The sequence below is a fragment of the Hordeum vulgare genome, chromosome 3H, assembly GCF_904849725.1.
Source record: "Hordeum vulgare subsp. vulgare chromosome 3H, MorexV3_pseudomolecules_assembly, whole genome shotgun sequence".
NCBI classification, from domain to species: domain Eukaryota; kingdom Viridiplantae; phylum Streptophyta; class Magnoliopsida; order Poales; family Poaceae; genus Hordeum; species Hordeum vulgare.
The window spans coordinates 22,660,139-22,675,333 of record NC_058520.1 but is presented as its reverse complement, the minus strand read 5'-3'; the positions used below and the strand labels follow the sequence as shown (position 1 = coordinate 22,675,333).

The 15,195-nt window shown below is 46.2% G+C and overlaps 2 protein-coding genes and 1 non-coding gene across 3 annotated transcripts; 1 reads left to right on the top strand and 2 right to left on the bottom strand.

The window, feature by feature from the left end:
* The first annotated feature begins 6 nt into the window (after positions 1 to 6).
* Positions 7 to 143, top strand: LOC123445835. The gene has a single exon (XR_006631200.1). It is a non-coding gene; the product is annotated as a small nucleolar RNA Z247 (small nucleolar RNA).
* Positions 144 to 2,729: 2,586 nt separating this feature from the next.
* LOC123439346 (RHOMBOID-like protein 1) lies at positions 2,730 to 5,975 on the bottom strand. The gene is made up of 6 exons (XM_045116072.1): positions 5,437 to 5,975; positions 4,878 to 5,041; positions 4,608 to 4,771; positions 4,261 to 4,520; positions 4,037 to 4,163; positions 2,730 to 3,145 (listed from the first exon to the last, which is right to left on the bottom strand). The coding sequence occupies exons 1-6, from the start codon at positions 5,850 to 5,852 to the stop codon at positions 3,020 to 3,022; spliced, it is 1,257 nt and encodes a 418-aa protein (XP_044972007.1). The 5' UTR covers positions 5,853 to 5,975; the 3' UTR covers positions 2,730 to 3,019.
* A 2,502-nt stretch (positions 5,976 to 8,477) lies between these two features.
* LOC123442675 (protein IWS1 homolog 1) lies at positions 8,478 to 14,720 on the bottom strand. The gene is made up of 11 exons (XM_045118779.1): positions 14,582 to 14,720; positions 13,951 to 14,509; positions 13,184 to 13,303; positions 12,406 to 12,626; positions 12,160 to 12,289; positions 11,983 to 12,045; positions 9,721 to 9,798; positions 9,540 to 9,637; positions 9,351 to 9,413; positions 9,097 to 9,247; positions 8,478 to 8,984 (listed from the first exon to the last, which is right to left on the bottom strand). The coding sequence occupies exons 1-11, from the start codon at positions 14,587 to 14,589 to the stop codon at positions 8,886 to 8,888; spliced, it is 1,590 nt and encodes a 529-aa protein (XP_044974714.1). The 5' UTR covers positions 14,590 to 14,720; the 3' UTR covers positions 8,478 to 8,885.
* Between the last annotated feature and the right edge of the window lie 475 nt (positions 14,721 to 15,195).

Below are 15,195 nucleotides of genomic sequence, written 5' to 3'. Positions count from 1 at the left end.
AGCGACACTATCAAGCGGAAAAATTGTCTCTCAGGTTCTGGCCGGACTCGATCTCGACTACAACCCGGTCGTGTCGACCCTTGCTGCACAGGTAGAGCCCGTGACTGTTCAAGAACTATATACCCAACTGCTAAGCTTTGACACGCGCCTAAACCTCCTCCATGGGATGAACATACAACAGTCATCGGCCAATGCTGCTGCTCGTGGCCGCGGGACTGGCCGTGGGCGCGATAACCAGGGATGGGGCCGTGGCAACAACGGCGGTGGGCGTGGCCGTGGCAGCAGCCAAGGTGCATGCCCGAACGGAGGCTACAACAACAAAAACTCCGCACGTCTGGAGGGGGTGGCTACAACAACAACCACACCTCCTCTGGACAAGCTTCCTCCAATGGTCGTGTTCGGTGTCAACTTTGCAAGAAGGCAGGCCATGAGGTCATGGATTGTTGGCACCGTTACGATGACGATTATGTCCCCGATGCTCGTTTTGTTGCAGCTGAAAATCAAGAGCAAGGAGGTGATGGTACGTACCATCTGGTACGCCGACTCTGGAGCCAACGATCATGTCACCATGACCAGGCAGGGAAGAGGAAGGAAGGATGGAGAAATATGGAAGAAGAGAGGAGGGTGGCTGGTCATCGGATGGCGGGCGGCGAAGGGCAGCGGCGGAGGGCAGCGGCAGCGAGCGGCGGAGGGCAGTGGCGGTTGCGGTGAACCCTAGCCGTGCATGGGAGGCGACACTCGTCCGACTGGGTCCAACTCGAGCAAGAGAAAGAAACAGAGCGAAGAGGTATTTGACTTGCCAGTGGCATTGGTGGGTAAATAACTCTCAATTTTAAGGAGACAGTTAAAAACGGTTGGTTGAGAAGTTGAGAAGTTGGGGTAACCCAGCTTCAAAATTTACACTACGTGAAAACTGCAGATTGTCAAAAGCTGTTTTAAAAAATTACCCCATCGGTTAGCTTCTAGCTTCTTCAAAGCAGAAGTTGGGTTAAAAAGCCAAACCAAACACAGCCTAAGTTTATTTCAAATTTTACTGCATGATCTTTCTCCTTTGACATATTCTCATTTTTGGTAAATCTAATGATAGAGATTACTCCATCAAAGAAAAAGATCAATATTTTGCTAATGTTCCTGGGAATACCGTGTTTTGCAAAATTTTGTATAAGGTTTGACGTCTCAAATTTTCAGATTTTTTGGATTTGGCTTGATCACGTTTTTTCAGATTTTGGCAAGCTCATCAGGTGTAGTACTACCTAGAGTAGTGGCTACTTTCCGCTCACAAATCTAAGGATATCAAGTGACACCAATTAACTACCGTCTAGGAGGCTGTCGACAACTAATGCACCACCGACCTTACGATCTACTGGGATATCGTGGAAGACGGTAGAAGGAAGGGTGGTGCCCAAGGGATGTTGTCGTAGATGGTTATGACACGGTTATTTTACTCCAATTGAGCCCCCCTAATGGATAAAAAGCACTGGAAAAAAATAGCACGCTATAACCGCTAATAGCACACTATAACGGATAGAAAATTGGCTGGCTAAATTAAGCAATGTACAAGGCCTGACTAATAGCAATGTTATAGCTCACTATATCACGCAAATAGCATATCTTAGGGGTCACGCTATTTTATATAGCATGTTATATTTTTTCTTGTAAAAAGCCTATGTCCTGTTTAGAGTGTATATTGATCAATGAGAAAACTACAACAAACTATATATCCAATATATAGAGAGCTAGGTTATAGAGTTCACCTTTTGGGACGACATATCCTTCAACGGAGGGTTGTCCATCCTTTATATAGGTTGAACTATGTCAGTAATTAGGTATCTATCTTAAGCCCCTTATATAGGTTGAACCTGTCAAGCACGTTCTTATCTTTTCCAAGTGCCTACTTGGACATGGCTGGTGCAGGCCATGGGGGTCCCTAGATGCTCGTAGGTGGAATTAGTCTTTGCACACCATAGGTTATGTATACCCCTCTGACTAAACACTCACAACCTCCCACCAGTACATGAAATGCGGTTGTGGTTCTATTCATAGGGGTGAGTCGAAAGATTAACGTCCGACTTCATCTTCTGTTAATCATTTCGCAATTGTTTTTCGATGAAACTAGGAGCATCGACCCCTTTAGCTCCATTCCGGCCCTCGGGTAACACGGGACTCGGATCGTGGAGTGGCCATAGTTTTCACTTTCAGTGAGATTTCAATAAAATTCATTGAATTTCATTAATTTCAGTAGACACTAAAATATTAGGTTTCGGCCAAAATATTTCAACAATTTTAGTAATACATTGAAAATCAAATATATATTTTTTTTGAATTTTTAAATATTTAATTAAATTCAAGTGAATAATTTGGCCCTTTGGCCGAAATGCAAACTGAAATCACTGAATTTCAATAATTTCGGTTGGTGCTGAAAATTTATCTAAACTCAAGGAGATACCCTACATTTAGACGGCGGTAAATGGCAGCCGGATCGCTTGACTGCTCACAACCATAATTCAGGCGGTGGCGAACTATTCCATCATGCCCTTTCCTTTCATTTTTCTTTTTTCGCTAGGTAACGCCTTTTGGATAAGGGTGGCGCCTCGATTGGTGATACATGTTTGGATCGGTCTCACATTGCTTCGGCTCTTGAATGAGAACAGGGAGATGTATATACTTGCGCTTCATGCACAACTATGGAGTGAGGTTGTCTGTTAAATTTTCTGCACCAAACCCCCTTCTTCTTGACACAACAATTTAATTAAGCTCAACATCCACACCACAAGACACGTAAGAATGCAAGCGCTCACATGAGATTTCAGAAACTAATGCCTCTTTCAAAGCATACATCTTTCATCACCGCCGGTCGACATTTGCAATACACAACATACAACACATGCATGAGAGAACTATAGGAGCCCAAAAGCATTAACACAGGCCAAATCCATTGTAAACATAGGCTTCTAGTCTCCCTTCCATAGATATGCAGATATCAATTTCTTGCCATGAAAGCGCATACATCCACCATCCATCAGCTGCAAAGGCCGAGACAAAGGTTCTTAACCGCCTCCGGGTTGGTTGGGCTGTTGATAACGTACGTTTCGGTCTTCCCGGTGCTTTGGCATGTCAGGTTTAATTGGTCTCCAAGCTGTGAAGACTGCAGGAGAAGCTTGGTGTCAGTAAAACTTCAGGCGAGGAAGTACAACTAAAACGAAAGCTCTAGTTATGCTTACAGATTAAAATAGGGAAAGTAGTGGCTGCACCCACCGAGTGAACAGTAAATTCGAAAAAAAATCAAAAAAATCTGAATCTTGGTGGATGTGATCATGAGCAAATATTTTAGGAGCTTGCAAAGTTTGGCCATCAAAAACCATCAAATGATCTCTATACAAAACGAAATATAAATGATGCTCTGCACCCATGATACTGTTCACATGTTTTCAGCACAAACATTGTCTTTTCTGTACAGATTTCCTCGGATGTTATTTCGTCACAAAATTTTGCAACCGCCTAAAACATTTGGTCATTATCACATCCACAAAGTTTCAGATTTTTTTGAAATGTTTTGCTAAGTTTTTAATCATGGGTGCACCGGGGGTGCATTGTGTGTGGGTGCACAAAAATCACTCTCATTAAAATAAGGTTCCAAAATGTAGCAACAAAAACAATTGCAGGCATTTGTTTCAGGCCACTCTACGGTAAGATAATGTCAACACATAGCCCCCTATGTAGAAAGGAGAGCGATGATACAACAGTTGAAAACCAACGGGAGGGGACCTTTTGAGTGATAATATGTGATCAGCTCACAGCAGGATGCACTGGTTGACGCTCTAAGGGTTCTCATCTAAGAGAATTTTTATGAAGAGAAAAAACTGCTCAGTAGTATGAGAATCAAGCATATTCCATGCTCATAAACTCATTCCGTTTACTGTTAGACACATTTATCATGAATGACACAGAGAAGCTATATGCCAACAAGTGATAGTCACATCTGATATTAGAGGGGACGACGACATTTCTTAGGACTCTATATGTGTAAAGAACTTACGACGCAATAGTTGTTCGGTGCTTTACAGTCCCACTTTGAAGTAGGAACACAGCTCAGATAATGGCACCAAGAACATTGCTGGCTAGCATCGAACCCTTGCATTAGCAATACAAAGCCAGTGATGAACCTGCCAATGATAAAGTTAGCAAAGGCAGTTGAAACCTAGAGGCTGAACTGAATATGTAGATCATTATTACTCTTCTGCTGACAGGGAAGATATTTACCCACAAATTAATATCACCAAAGCAATCACCAAGAGTACAATTTGATAAGGCTTGTACTTGCATTTAGTCGTGCCCGAGTGAACTCCAAGACGAGAGTTCTTTTGGTTGATGTATCCGAACTGTGGGCGCATTAGGAGCACAAAACCAAGAAAAAACCCCGATACGAATCCACCAATATGAGCAAAGTTGTCAACATGTGGAAGGATCCCAACAGCCAAGTTGATAACAATGATCATAACAAGAGTCAATAAAGCCGCACACTGTACTTTCAAAACAAGAACGAAATTAGGCACAATAAATATAATAATACAAGTTTGGAAAAATGATCTTTAGATTTAAGCACCGGCCTTATTCTCGTAGATTGTCCAGTTTGTTATCAGCTCTGACAGCATGGAGCCCAGTAATCCAAACAGTGCACCTGAAGCACCAACAGAGATATTTGACACCATAAACAGAGCAGACAACAAGCTACCGCCGACCCCCGAGATCACATACAGCGTGCCGATCCTCACTACGATAAACAAACATTTACACATGGTCAAGTTATATAGCTATTAGCTCTTGAAGGAAGTGTCTAGGCAGAGAACTGAAGATGCAAAATCGGCTTCGACACTTACGGAAACCGAATTCCTTCTCAAGCCTGATTCCAATCATCAGGAGACTCAACATGTTGGCAAGTATGTGGATAACACCAGCATGCAACCAAATGCAAGTGATGAGGCGCCACCATTCGTGATCCTTGGCAACTTTACCAGTTTCTAGTGCCCCCATTTGCAACAGCCTAGAGAATTGGCACACATGTCAGTTGCCACTTATCAGACAATACTAGCAAGGGTGAAAACACACATTGCAGTATGTTTTAAACATTGCCAAATACAGTAGGAAGGCAGTACAATGTAGGAAAAGCATCTGAATTATACATAACTTGGTCATATCGATCTTTTATAAACAGTAAAGTAAGTGAGGCCAATGTCATATCAAATCAAGAAGTTCCTGGCGAAATTATAAACTGATAACAGCCGAATTACTTGAAGGTGATGCATAAAACTATCAAAATTTAGGCCGAAAGCAAAGTGCATTGGCTCGAATCTGAACCAATTCCACAAAATGCAGGCATCTATGACAATAGAAGGAGCCAAAGATCCAAGCTTTGGGCAGAGTTCAAAGGCGTCTTACGTCGCGGATGTTGGCCCGACGAGGGGGTTCTCCTTGTACGGCTGGAACGCGTACCTGCCGAGGTCCGGCTCGAGCATGCAACCCCGCGAGGCGGCGGCCCCGGCGGAACCCCCGGCGGCCCCGCCGACGGAGTCGCCGATCGCGGCGGCGGCAGCCGCGGCGTGGGCGGGGCAGTCGTTGACGTACATGGTGCGGACGAAGAGGGCGATGTTGGCGGCGATGAAGAGCGGCACGAGGAACGGGAACCAGCGGCGGAAGGGCCGGAACTCCTGCGACGGCGGCGGGGGCCGGCTGCTCCTGTGGTGGCGGTGGCCGTGGTGGCCCGGGCCGTGGCTGCCGGAGCGGCCCGGGGGCGCCTTGGGCCTCCCTCCGTCCGCGTCAATGGGGACCACTGCCGTCTCGCCCCGCCGCGGCATGGCGGCGCCGCCGCCGGCGAGGGGCGCGGGCGCGAGGCCCGGCGGTCCTGGGACCTCGCGCGCGCGCGCGTGCGGGGCGCGGGGCTCTGCGGGAGGTGGCGGGTTGGTTGGTGCGCCTCGCGCGCGCGCTTTTGTTGTCGTGGAAAATGAGATGGTTTTGGGAGGAGAGGAGGAGACGCAGGCGACGGAGGACGGAGGTGGAAGAAACGGGGGAGACCCCTCTATTCTTAGTCATTTTTCCCAAAAGGGAAAAAAATTCACAGATGGATTCAAAATGTGCGTTTGTCTTTCTTTTACTTACCCTGCTGAAGAATTTGACAGGAGTTTGCAATGATTTCTCTTTGTTTTTTGGGACACGCACTGCTGCTACGCGTTGGCAGATTATCTTTGCAACGAACGTCTTGTTGCAGGTTTTTTCCGCTACAGAAACTTGCTGTAGCGGAAAGCGGCTACGTCGGCCGAAAGAATGATGCTCGTCGGGACGGCGGGGCAACGGTGAATGTGGACGCCGGTGCTCCCTCGAAATGGCGGTTGCAGCTTGAGTTTGGGCGCATCGCGACAGTTGACGTTCATGATGGAAGCGGTCGGCAACGGCGGCGCCCATGTCAGTGACCTCGTCGGCATGCTGCCGGCGGCGAGCATCGATGGCTGCGGTCGAAGCAGCACGAGGAGACCTCGGCTTGAGGGGGGAGGAGCACGGGTGGCCACTACTCTCAAGGGGATCCAGATCTATATCCGGCAACACACAAATTGTTGTGGTGAGGGAGATTGTAGCAATAATTCTGTTGCAAAACCTAGTCTAGGTAATATGTTGCTCCTAGCCATCTCATTAAAATTGGATCCAACGGACACAAAGGTGGCGGACGCACGCTTCATTTTCGCTCGGATGATCCCAATCATTTCCCTTGTTTTTGTGAGAAAAAAATTGTAAACCAAAACTTATGATGGATTAACAAGCTGCTCGGCTCGTTAAGACCTACGATCTAAAGGGATGCGTCCACACGAGCAAAGAATCACTGAATTCGTACCGATGAACTATCGTGTTGTGATCATTAGCGCCACACGGACGGGGCAGATCAATGCGGGTGTGTTCTCATGCATCCTAGTTAAAGCTCGGCTTGTTAAGACATGTAAGCTTTATAAGCATAATTTATTGTCTTTTGTTCCAACTACTAGGTGTTGTGGCCTATGTGATGACTGTTGTTGTGGTTTTTTTACAAAGCAAGGTGTGGTGAGAGGAGGTGCACTAATTGATACCTCCTATGGATTGGGTTGTGTAGGGTTGATTACGGGGACGAATCTAGAAAAAAAGATTGATGGTATCATGTCAATGACAGCGGGGTCATCTTTTATAAATAAACGGTAATGAGTACTAAACTAATGAAGAATTGCCTGATTTCATTGGGGTCAATTGACCCCAATGCTTACATTGGAGCTCCGTCCCTAAATAGATGGATTGAGGTGCCACGAACCGATGTCATTTTTCTTTTGTATGGTAAACTTTCGATCTATATGTCGTTTTAACGAGCAACTCATGAAGCTCGTTAAGTTAACAAGTTGAAACTAGTGATTGACTATGTTCAATAAGTAGCGAGGTACGAGCTTAACAAGTCAAACTATGAAATGCTCATTAAACTCATGAGATATGAGCTTTTGGTCCATCTCTACCTAAAACCAAAAGCAACTGATGTGATCATTGGAAATTTTCTTGGAAGTATTGTAGCAACTAACAAGTAGAGAATGTATACACCATCTACCTTATGATACCCCCCCCCCCCCACACACACACACATGAAATCTGTGCGCCCAATTCATTTGGTCATTTGTTCTGCTAATGGATGTTGTTTGTTCAAGACTAAGATCTTTTCTCTTGTTTCTATACTGTAGTTTCAAACTTCTGATCATTGTAACAGATGCAGTAAATCTCCACAAATTTGTATTCCTATGAGTAATAACTTTATATGGTAGCATCTAAAATACTTCATAGTATATCACAAACGGCAATCGTGAAAGTGACATTCTTATCCGAGCACAAATGCAACGGTTAAATCAGAAAAGCTGAAGGAAAAAAAAACTGATTTGCTTTTTACAACATTGTTAAGTTTTTTGCATGCGTACAAATTTTTGTGATGAAATCACATTCACAGAGGTCTGCAAAAATAACAAAATCATCACTTCTGCTTAGTCTTTTTCGAGCACAAACTTTTCTAAGCGCATTAGGAATGTTATTTCTTCACAGAAATTTGCATGAACGTAGAACGTTCGACAATGTTTGTTGCCAAAACAATTTATAATTGTTTGGTTTCTTTCTATTTTTATTTATTTATTGAACTGTTAATGAGGGTGCATTTAGTGTCACAGCAGAAACTCCATGTCACGCAACCGTCGTTTTCTAAGTTGGGCCCTCATCTACTTTCGGTATGTGAATTAATCTACCCTTGCTTAGCTACCGCTTTGTGTCCAGTCATTTTCTAGTAACTTCATGTTCAATTTTCTTATATGCATTCATGACTAATATCTATAGTTGCAATCTTCACTCAAGTACACTAGTACAGTTTATACAGCACAACATTTCCTAGTTGCACAAAAATCCTAGCCAAGTTTCACTATCTATGACTACAGTCATTCAAGCACAGTTAATCTGTTTATTGCGCCATGTTTCGATTAAATTGCATCAGGCCCTTCCAATACAAGTAGAGATGTATGAAAAGCCAGTCAAACTTAAAACTTACAGCCCAATCAGGCGCCCTTCTCAAACATGACAAACATTTGTACAGTAAAAGGCACCATGCTGTCATCGTCCACAATAACGGTATTATATATGAGCATCTGGTAAATAACCCAAATCACCAAGTTTTCGGAAGCTCGCCCAATGTACCCTGCCAGGCTAATCTACATTAGCCAAGAAATTCCATTTCCACCGATCTTGTTGCCCTCCGATGGCCATGGTGGAAGAGTGCTTGATACTGCTTCAGCAGCACGCTGCTGAGCGCACGCCATCATGTCCATTGCAAGGCTGTCGGGGTGTCTAGCTTACAAGTACTTGACCATCCCACGGCCTTCGACACTAAGCTTTGAAGCCTGAAGGTTTTTCTTCTTTGGCGCTTTCAGCTGCTGCAGTTTCTTGTTCATCTGCATGCACAAACATGAAGGATTGGTGATCTAAGTTTCACAGCATGACATACCACATGCCAGCTAAAAAATATGCTAGAAAAAGCAATCAGTCTAGAGGTGGGGGCAGAACCTTCAGCCGACGCTGGTCTTGAACTTGTTGCTTAGCACGAGCCCGTATCTGGTCGGGATCAATTTTGGAATGTGGACGAATGACAAAGTCCAGAGGTGATGCTTCTGGCCTAGAAGCATGCTGCCTAGAACCACTTTGCCCGGACTTGCGCCTGTATTCAGAGCACAGAACAAATTAACTGAAGAAAAGGGAATAGTATGCAACCTGCACCAGATGTCAGGTGTAACTCAAATACGACATGTGAGTAGACTTACTGAGAGAAGTCAGCATCAAGATCATCGTCTCGGGGTTCCATTCCAGACCTACTTGACGAAGGCCTAAACAGAGAGAAAGCATAACAAATAAGAATACTGAATAACGGCAGATGACTCAAATTACAATGTTGCCACTTAGATGACATGTCATCTAATAGATCATCAGTGAATGAGAAGTGCAATACTCACTTTTTCATCTGAGGCCTCCTGTAAGGGGGGGCTTCTTCGTCCTCCTGATATCTCTTCATGTCCTCAAATCTTGTGCTCTTTTGGAATATTGGTCGACTCTGTAATTGCTCATTCACACTTAGTCATACATAGGCTAACCTTCAGCACCAAATAGAAATGATTAGAAAGAACAAGAAATTACCCATTTATCAACCAATTCCTTGGCTAATTTTCTGTTGGAAGTAGTCTCCTCGTCAGATTTTGACAAAAACATAATAACCTAGGCATTGATAATGGGATGTAGTCAGTGTTAGGAAAGCAACTTATCTTTATTGAAGGCCCAAGGGGCATATATATATATTACACAAGACTTGAGGTGCAAGGAAAGTAAACATAGACTAATACTAATACTTCCTAACACCCCCCCTCAAATGCAAAGCGTATGCAATAGCATTGCATTTGAAGAAGTGTAATACTAAAAAAAATGATAATCCAAATCCGCGTCTTGAGAGTGTCGTCGTAGCATGAAGAGTCTTCAAAACTTGTCGAGTCGCCGAAGGAGATAACGAAGAGATGGCACATCAGAGATAGACACAACATCACTTCAAGATACAAGATAAGTATCAAGAGAAGATGGGTTGTCAAAAGAAGATGGCACATCAAGAGAATAAAGCTTTGTGCAGAAAATCATAGTCCACGACAACCATCGGCGAAAGAAGCTCAGCGGATAAGGCACGATGGACGTAGATCGACAATGCAAAAGAAGTCCAGGAAATCCTATAGAAAACAACAAGGGCAAATAGGCCACAAAAGTTGCATAGGAAGGATCAGGACCAAAGAAAAGGCTGACGTACTAAGGTATGGTGGACTCGCATGGCATGAGAAAACACAAAATATGGGTTGCCGAAGGAGATAACGAAGAGATGGCACATCAGAGGTAGACACCGCATCACTTGAAGATACAAGATAAGTATCAAGAGAAGATGGGTTGTCAAAAAAAGATGACACATTAAGAGAATAAAGCATTGTGCAGAAAATCATAGTCCACGACAACCGTCGGCGAAAGAAGCTCGGCGGATAAGGCACGATGGACGTAGATCGACAATGCAAAAGAAGTCCAGGAAATCCTATAGAAAACAACAAGGGCAAATAGGCTACAAAAGTTGCATAGAAAGGATCAGGACCAAAGAAAAGGTTGACGGACTAAGGTATGGTGGACTCGCATGGCATGAGAAAACACAAAATATCAACGGATTTGGTGGACGCAGCGGAAAATGACAGAGAAGCCAAAACAGCAGAGTAGTAGCAGCAGGAAAGCAGCTAGCAACAGGTAGCGTACACCACGTTGTAGCAAGTGGTAGCTAGCACCAGCGGGCAGCATGGCGTGCAGACAAGCATGCAGCAGAAGCCAGCGTGGCAGAAGATAGCAGCAGGTACGCACACTAAAACACAAGCAGCACCCGCCGCAAGAACTCGAGCTTCTGATCCAACTCGCGACGAGCCGGCGACCGATCGATTGGTTGCAAGAAGAAGTCGAGGCCACGGAGGCGGTGAAGAAGCAGCAGCTGGAGGCGGCGGAGAAGCTGTTCGCGTCCGGCGACCTGCGGCGAGCCAGGATGCACGTCGACATGGCCGTGGCCGTGGACCACTCCGGGGCCTGCCCGGAGGCCCAGCGCTCGCGCCGCATACAGGGTCCTCGCCGCCGCCGCCGCCAACAGCAGCAGCAATGTCGGCCACTACGCCGTCCTCGGCGTCGCCACGCCGCCCGGCGGCAGGCCCACCAGGGAGTCCCACGACGCCGTCAAGGCGCTCTGGGACACGTTCGAGGCCGCCGGCGCAACCTGGAGCGGCGGCGTCGCGAGATCCGGCAAGGGCCAGTGGGATCCGGCCTGATCTGCAGCGACTGGGGGCGACTGGAGGCGGCGGGATCCGGCGACACGAGAACCAGCAACGTGGCCGTGATGGGATCCAGCGAGTCTGGGAACCAGCAGCGCTTCGATCTAGACCTGCAGCCTGTAGCTTCGATCTGGACGGGAACCAGCAGTGGCTGCAGCGCTTCGATCTGGAGACGGGAATCAGCAGCGGCTGCAGCGCTTTGATCTGAAGACGGGAACCAGCAGCGGTTTGGAGATGGGGGAAGCCGGCGGGATCCAAAGATCGAGCGGGGAGGCCCGGTTGGAGATCGATCGGGATGGATAGATTGGATCGGGAGGGCGAGTTGCGGCGCCCGAAAAAAAACCTAAGCTCTAATACCATGTTAGGAAAGCAACTTATCTTTATTGAAGGCCCAAGGGGCATATATATATATATTACACAAGACTTGAGGTGCAAGGAAAGTAAACATAGACTAATAGGACTCCTAGACCAATACTAATACTTCCTAACAGTCAGCAGGTAAGTGCACCCCAGATAATCTGAACAGAACTTTCCAGAATGCAATCCTTACGAAGATAAAGATATATACCTTTCCCAAGCCACTTTTCTTGAGCTGCTCTCTTCTGTCGAATTGCTCGAGATCAATCGGGAACTGTGTAAATAGAAACAAATCTTACATGAGAAAGTAGGTCCTGAAGTATACAGTGCTCTTATACTATAACAAATGGGGTTCCATGTCTCAGAAGGGAAAAAAGATTTTGCCTACATCAGATAGTAACTTCAGTACAGCAGATCGAATATTCATATTGGGCATGCTCCCATCAGGTAGAGGCTCAAGCCAGTTTTTCAGAAGAGTGAGTATCCCATGATCAAGGAATTCCTGCTGGAGATTCTTCCTGTGAATAGTTATATACACATGATAAGAATTAGAACTAGCTACAATGGATAGCAGCCAGATTAGCACCAGAGGAAAATTTCTGAGGCTACCAATGACTACATCTTAATATCTTACTTTGAGAGAACTTCTATGAGGAGTGGAAGCTTCATGAGTTTGTTAATGGCTGGTTTATGTTGTCTATTTAGGTTTGCATCTTCTTCGGAGGCTACTTCAAACTCAGCAATGAACTGTTCAACGATAAGACCAATATCTGCACGTGGTCGGTCATTCTTCTTCTTTTTCTTACCACCCTTAAAGAGCCGCTCAATTTCGTCGTCCTCTTCAGCTTCCTCTGCCTATAATTAGAAGAACTAATTCACATCGTGCTTACACAAACAAGAAACAAACAGGATCAACAAAATGTTCTCAAATAATTCCCATGAAAGTAAAAGCATGTGATTTCAATTGGGAACTACTCGTACTACAATATGGCAGGGCATCAGACTTAGTCATAAAGGCCCCTTTACCCCCCTAAAGCTACTATCTATTCCCCAGGTTATCTGATTCCATAACAGGTCTATACTAGCATCATTCTTCTAGTTAAAGAACAGCACCCCTCAAGACAATCCTAGCACATGACATATGTGTATTTCATTATATTCACCCAAGAAGTCCATAACATTGCCGGCTTGGAAGTAAACATCATAAACATTGATATGAAATAAAACAGCTTAACCAAAGCCCATGTAAACCATTGATCTGATGTAAGGGTAAAATACACAATGATCACCTTAATCAGTTACCTTCAGGCTTCAGCTAAAGAAACCATTGCATTGACCCTTGGCATAATTTGTACAAAAAACTGAAAGTAAATTGAGCTACCAATGGCATATGAGCAATTAAGTATGAAAACCTGTGCAAAACGTCGAGGAGAGTGGCCATCATTATCATTGTCATAACGGTCAGCTGGGTCAACCCCAGTATCATCGATGAAATTATCGTCATCTAAGGTTCTAACACCTTCTTCATCATCCTGTTCCATGAGAATAAAATGTTAGCACAGTAAGTTGATTCATCCTAGGCTATGATGCTATCATGGAGCAAAAACAAACTCAATTACCATTGCATGAGTATAAAACATTAGGAAACAAAGCATCCTTCAAAAATATATGGTATTTCTCCACATGGAATTCAATTGAACAGTGTTCCAATTAGTATCATCAGAGCAACAGAGTGACCACTGCTTATCAGCAGAACAACAGATCAAGGAGAACAGTTTAATATCCTGAGCAGAACCCAAAAGCTATCCCAGTTATCTCTAACAGAGCTTTGTTTTGCAACATTAAGACAGTAGAATCTTGATGGATCTGGAACAAATGCATTGCCTAAGCACAACTGGTTCAAATATAAGCACACACATTTAATAAACATACAAATAACACCAACTTAATCATGGTTAACCAATAGAATCGCCCCTTCAACAGCCGGACGGAATCTGGATTATCCTAGAACCCCTTTTTAACCAAGCTCATGAGCTGCTAAAACCGATATAGAGCGCGAGTCTTTACTACTCCGATATGGGGTACAGCATGCAAGCACCTACAACTGATTAAGAGTGATGAACAATAATTATATATCTATCTAATAGACTGAAAGAGGATTGGAAGCAATGGTTGTCACCTCCGAGCCATCCCCGGCGATGGTATTCCAGAGCTCCTGGATCTCTTTTTCCCCTTCTTCATCCTGATCCTCACCCCTATCCCCACCACCATGGCCACCGCCGGAGCCCTTGCCGCCGGAAGACGACCCCCGCTTCTCCCTCGCCATGCCCACGTCCTCCTTCCTCCTCTTCTTCTCGTGCTTGTCCTTGCCGCCGCCGCCCCTCGCGAGGTCCCGGAGGCTCGAGGAGCCCTTCCTCTTCCTGGCGGCGTCGGCGTCGGGGTCCCCGCCCACGTCGTCGTCGGCCAGCCCCGCCGCCGCGCCCTCGCCCCAGTCCTCCAGGTCGTCGGCGGGCACGCCGCCGCCGTCGCCCTTCCCGCCCCCGCCCTTCTTGAGGAGGCGCTTCCGGGGCCTGGAGGAGTCGCCGCCGTGCACGGGGGTCGGGGAGCGGCCGCGGTTCCAGTCGGCGCCGTCGTCGTTGAGGTCGTCCTCGAGGCCGTCGTAGGGCTGCGCCTGCCGCTCGGGCGAGGGGGAGCGGGCGTCGGGGTCCATGAGCTGCTCGCCGTCCTCGTCGAAGAAGCTGCGGCGAGGGATCCGGGGGGTTAGCGTCCAGCGCGGAGAGAGGGGGGGGGGGAGGGGGGAGGGAACTTACTCGTCCATGGCGACGGCGGCGAGATGCGGATCGGAACCCTAGCCTCGGTGTGAGTGCGTGACAGAGATGGATGAGAGAGGAGGAGGAGCTGGAGCAGGAGAAGGATCGGGGAAGGAGGAAGACAATAACTGGGCCGCGCCCCTGGGCTTTGGGTTAGCAAGGGGCGTGTTAGTTAGTTACCTACGCGTGCGTCTGGGCCTGCATAGTGCAAAACTTTTTTTCGAATGTCGGCATGAGAGCTATCAAAAAAAAGGCGTTACAACAACATCTTTAAAGGAGAAATGCACCGTATAAAGTCAAGGGTTAAAAAAGAAGAAAGAAAAAACGGACTGCTCAGTTTATTATGAAAAGCCGAACAAAAACCATAGCAACGTCTAGCTACACTAGACCTAAAGCACCACAAAAACCATAGAAACGAAAGTGTGCTTGCTCACGCGAACGTGGCGACTCGGGAGACCGACAGGCGAAACCTAACCTTCCCACATCCGTCATTAATGGCTTCCTAACCCCCACCCACCCATACCGCGAGATATCTGATTCACCATCCCAGCCCGCGGAGATCCAGCGGCTCGACCTCCCCTTTCGCCTCTCAATTGATGACGGGGAGCTCAAGA

What these genes read in the sequence shown, in the direction of transcription:
- LOC123439346 (XM_045116072.1), bottom strand. Translation starts at nt 5,852, where the DNA reads ATGCCGCGGCGGGGCGAGACGGCAGTGGTCCCCATTGACGCGGACGGA. An exon ending in TGAGAAGGAATTCGGTTTCC is followed by an intron (nt 4,772 to 4,877) that starts GTAAGTGTCGAA and finishes TGTTTATCGTAG; the next exon opens with TGAGGATCGGCACGCTGTAT. An exon ending in TTGGTGATATTAATTTGTGG is followed by an intron (nt 4,164 to 4,260) that starts GTAAATATCTTC and finishes TATCATTGGCAG; the next exon opens with GTTCATCACTGGCTTTGTAT.
- LOC123442675 (XM_045118779.1), bottom strand. An exon ending in CTTGATGCTGACTTCTCTCA is followed by an intron (nt 9,248 to 9,350) that starts GTAAGTCTACTC and finishes CTCTGAATACAG; the next exon opens with GCGCAAGTCCGGGCAAAGTG. An exon ending in AAGACCAGCGTCGGCTGAAG is followed by an intron (nt 8,985 to 9,096) that starts GTTCTGCCCCCA and finishes TTGTGCATGCAG; the next exon opens with ATGAACAAGAAACTGCAGCA.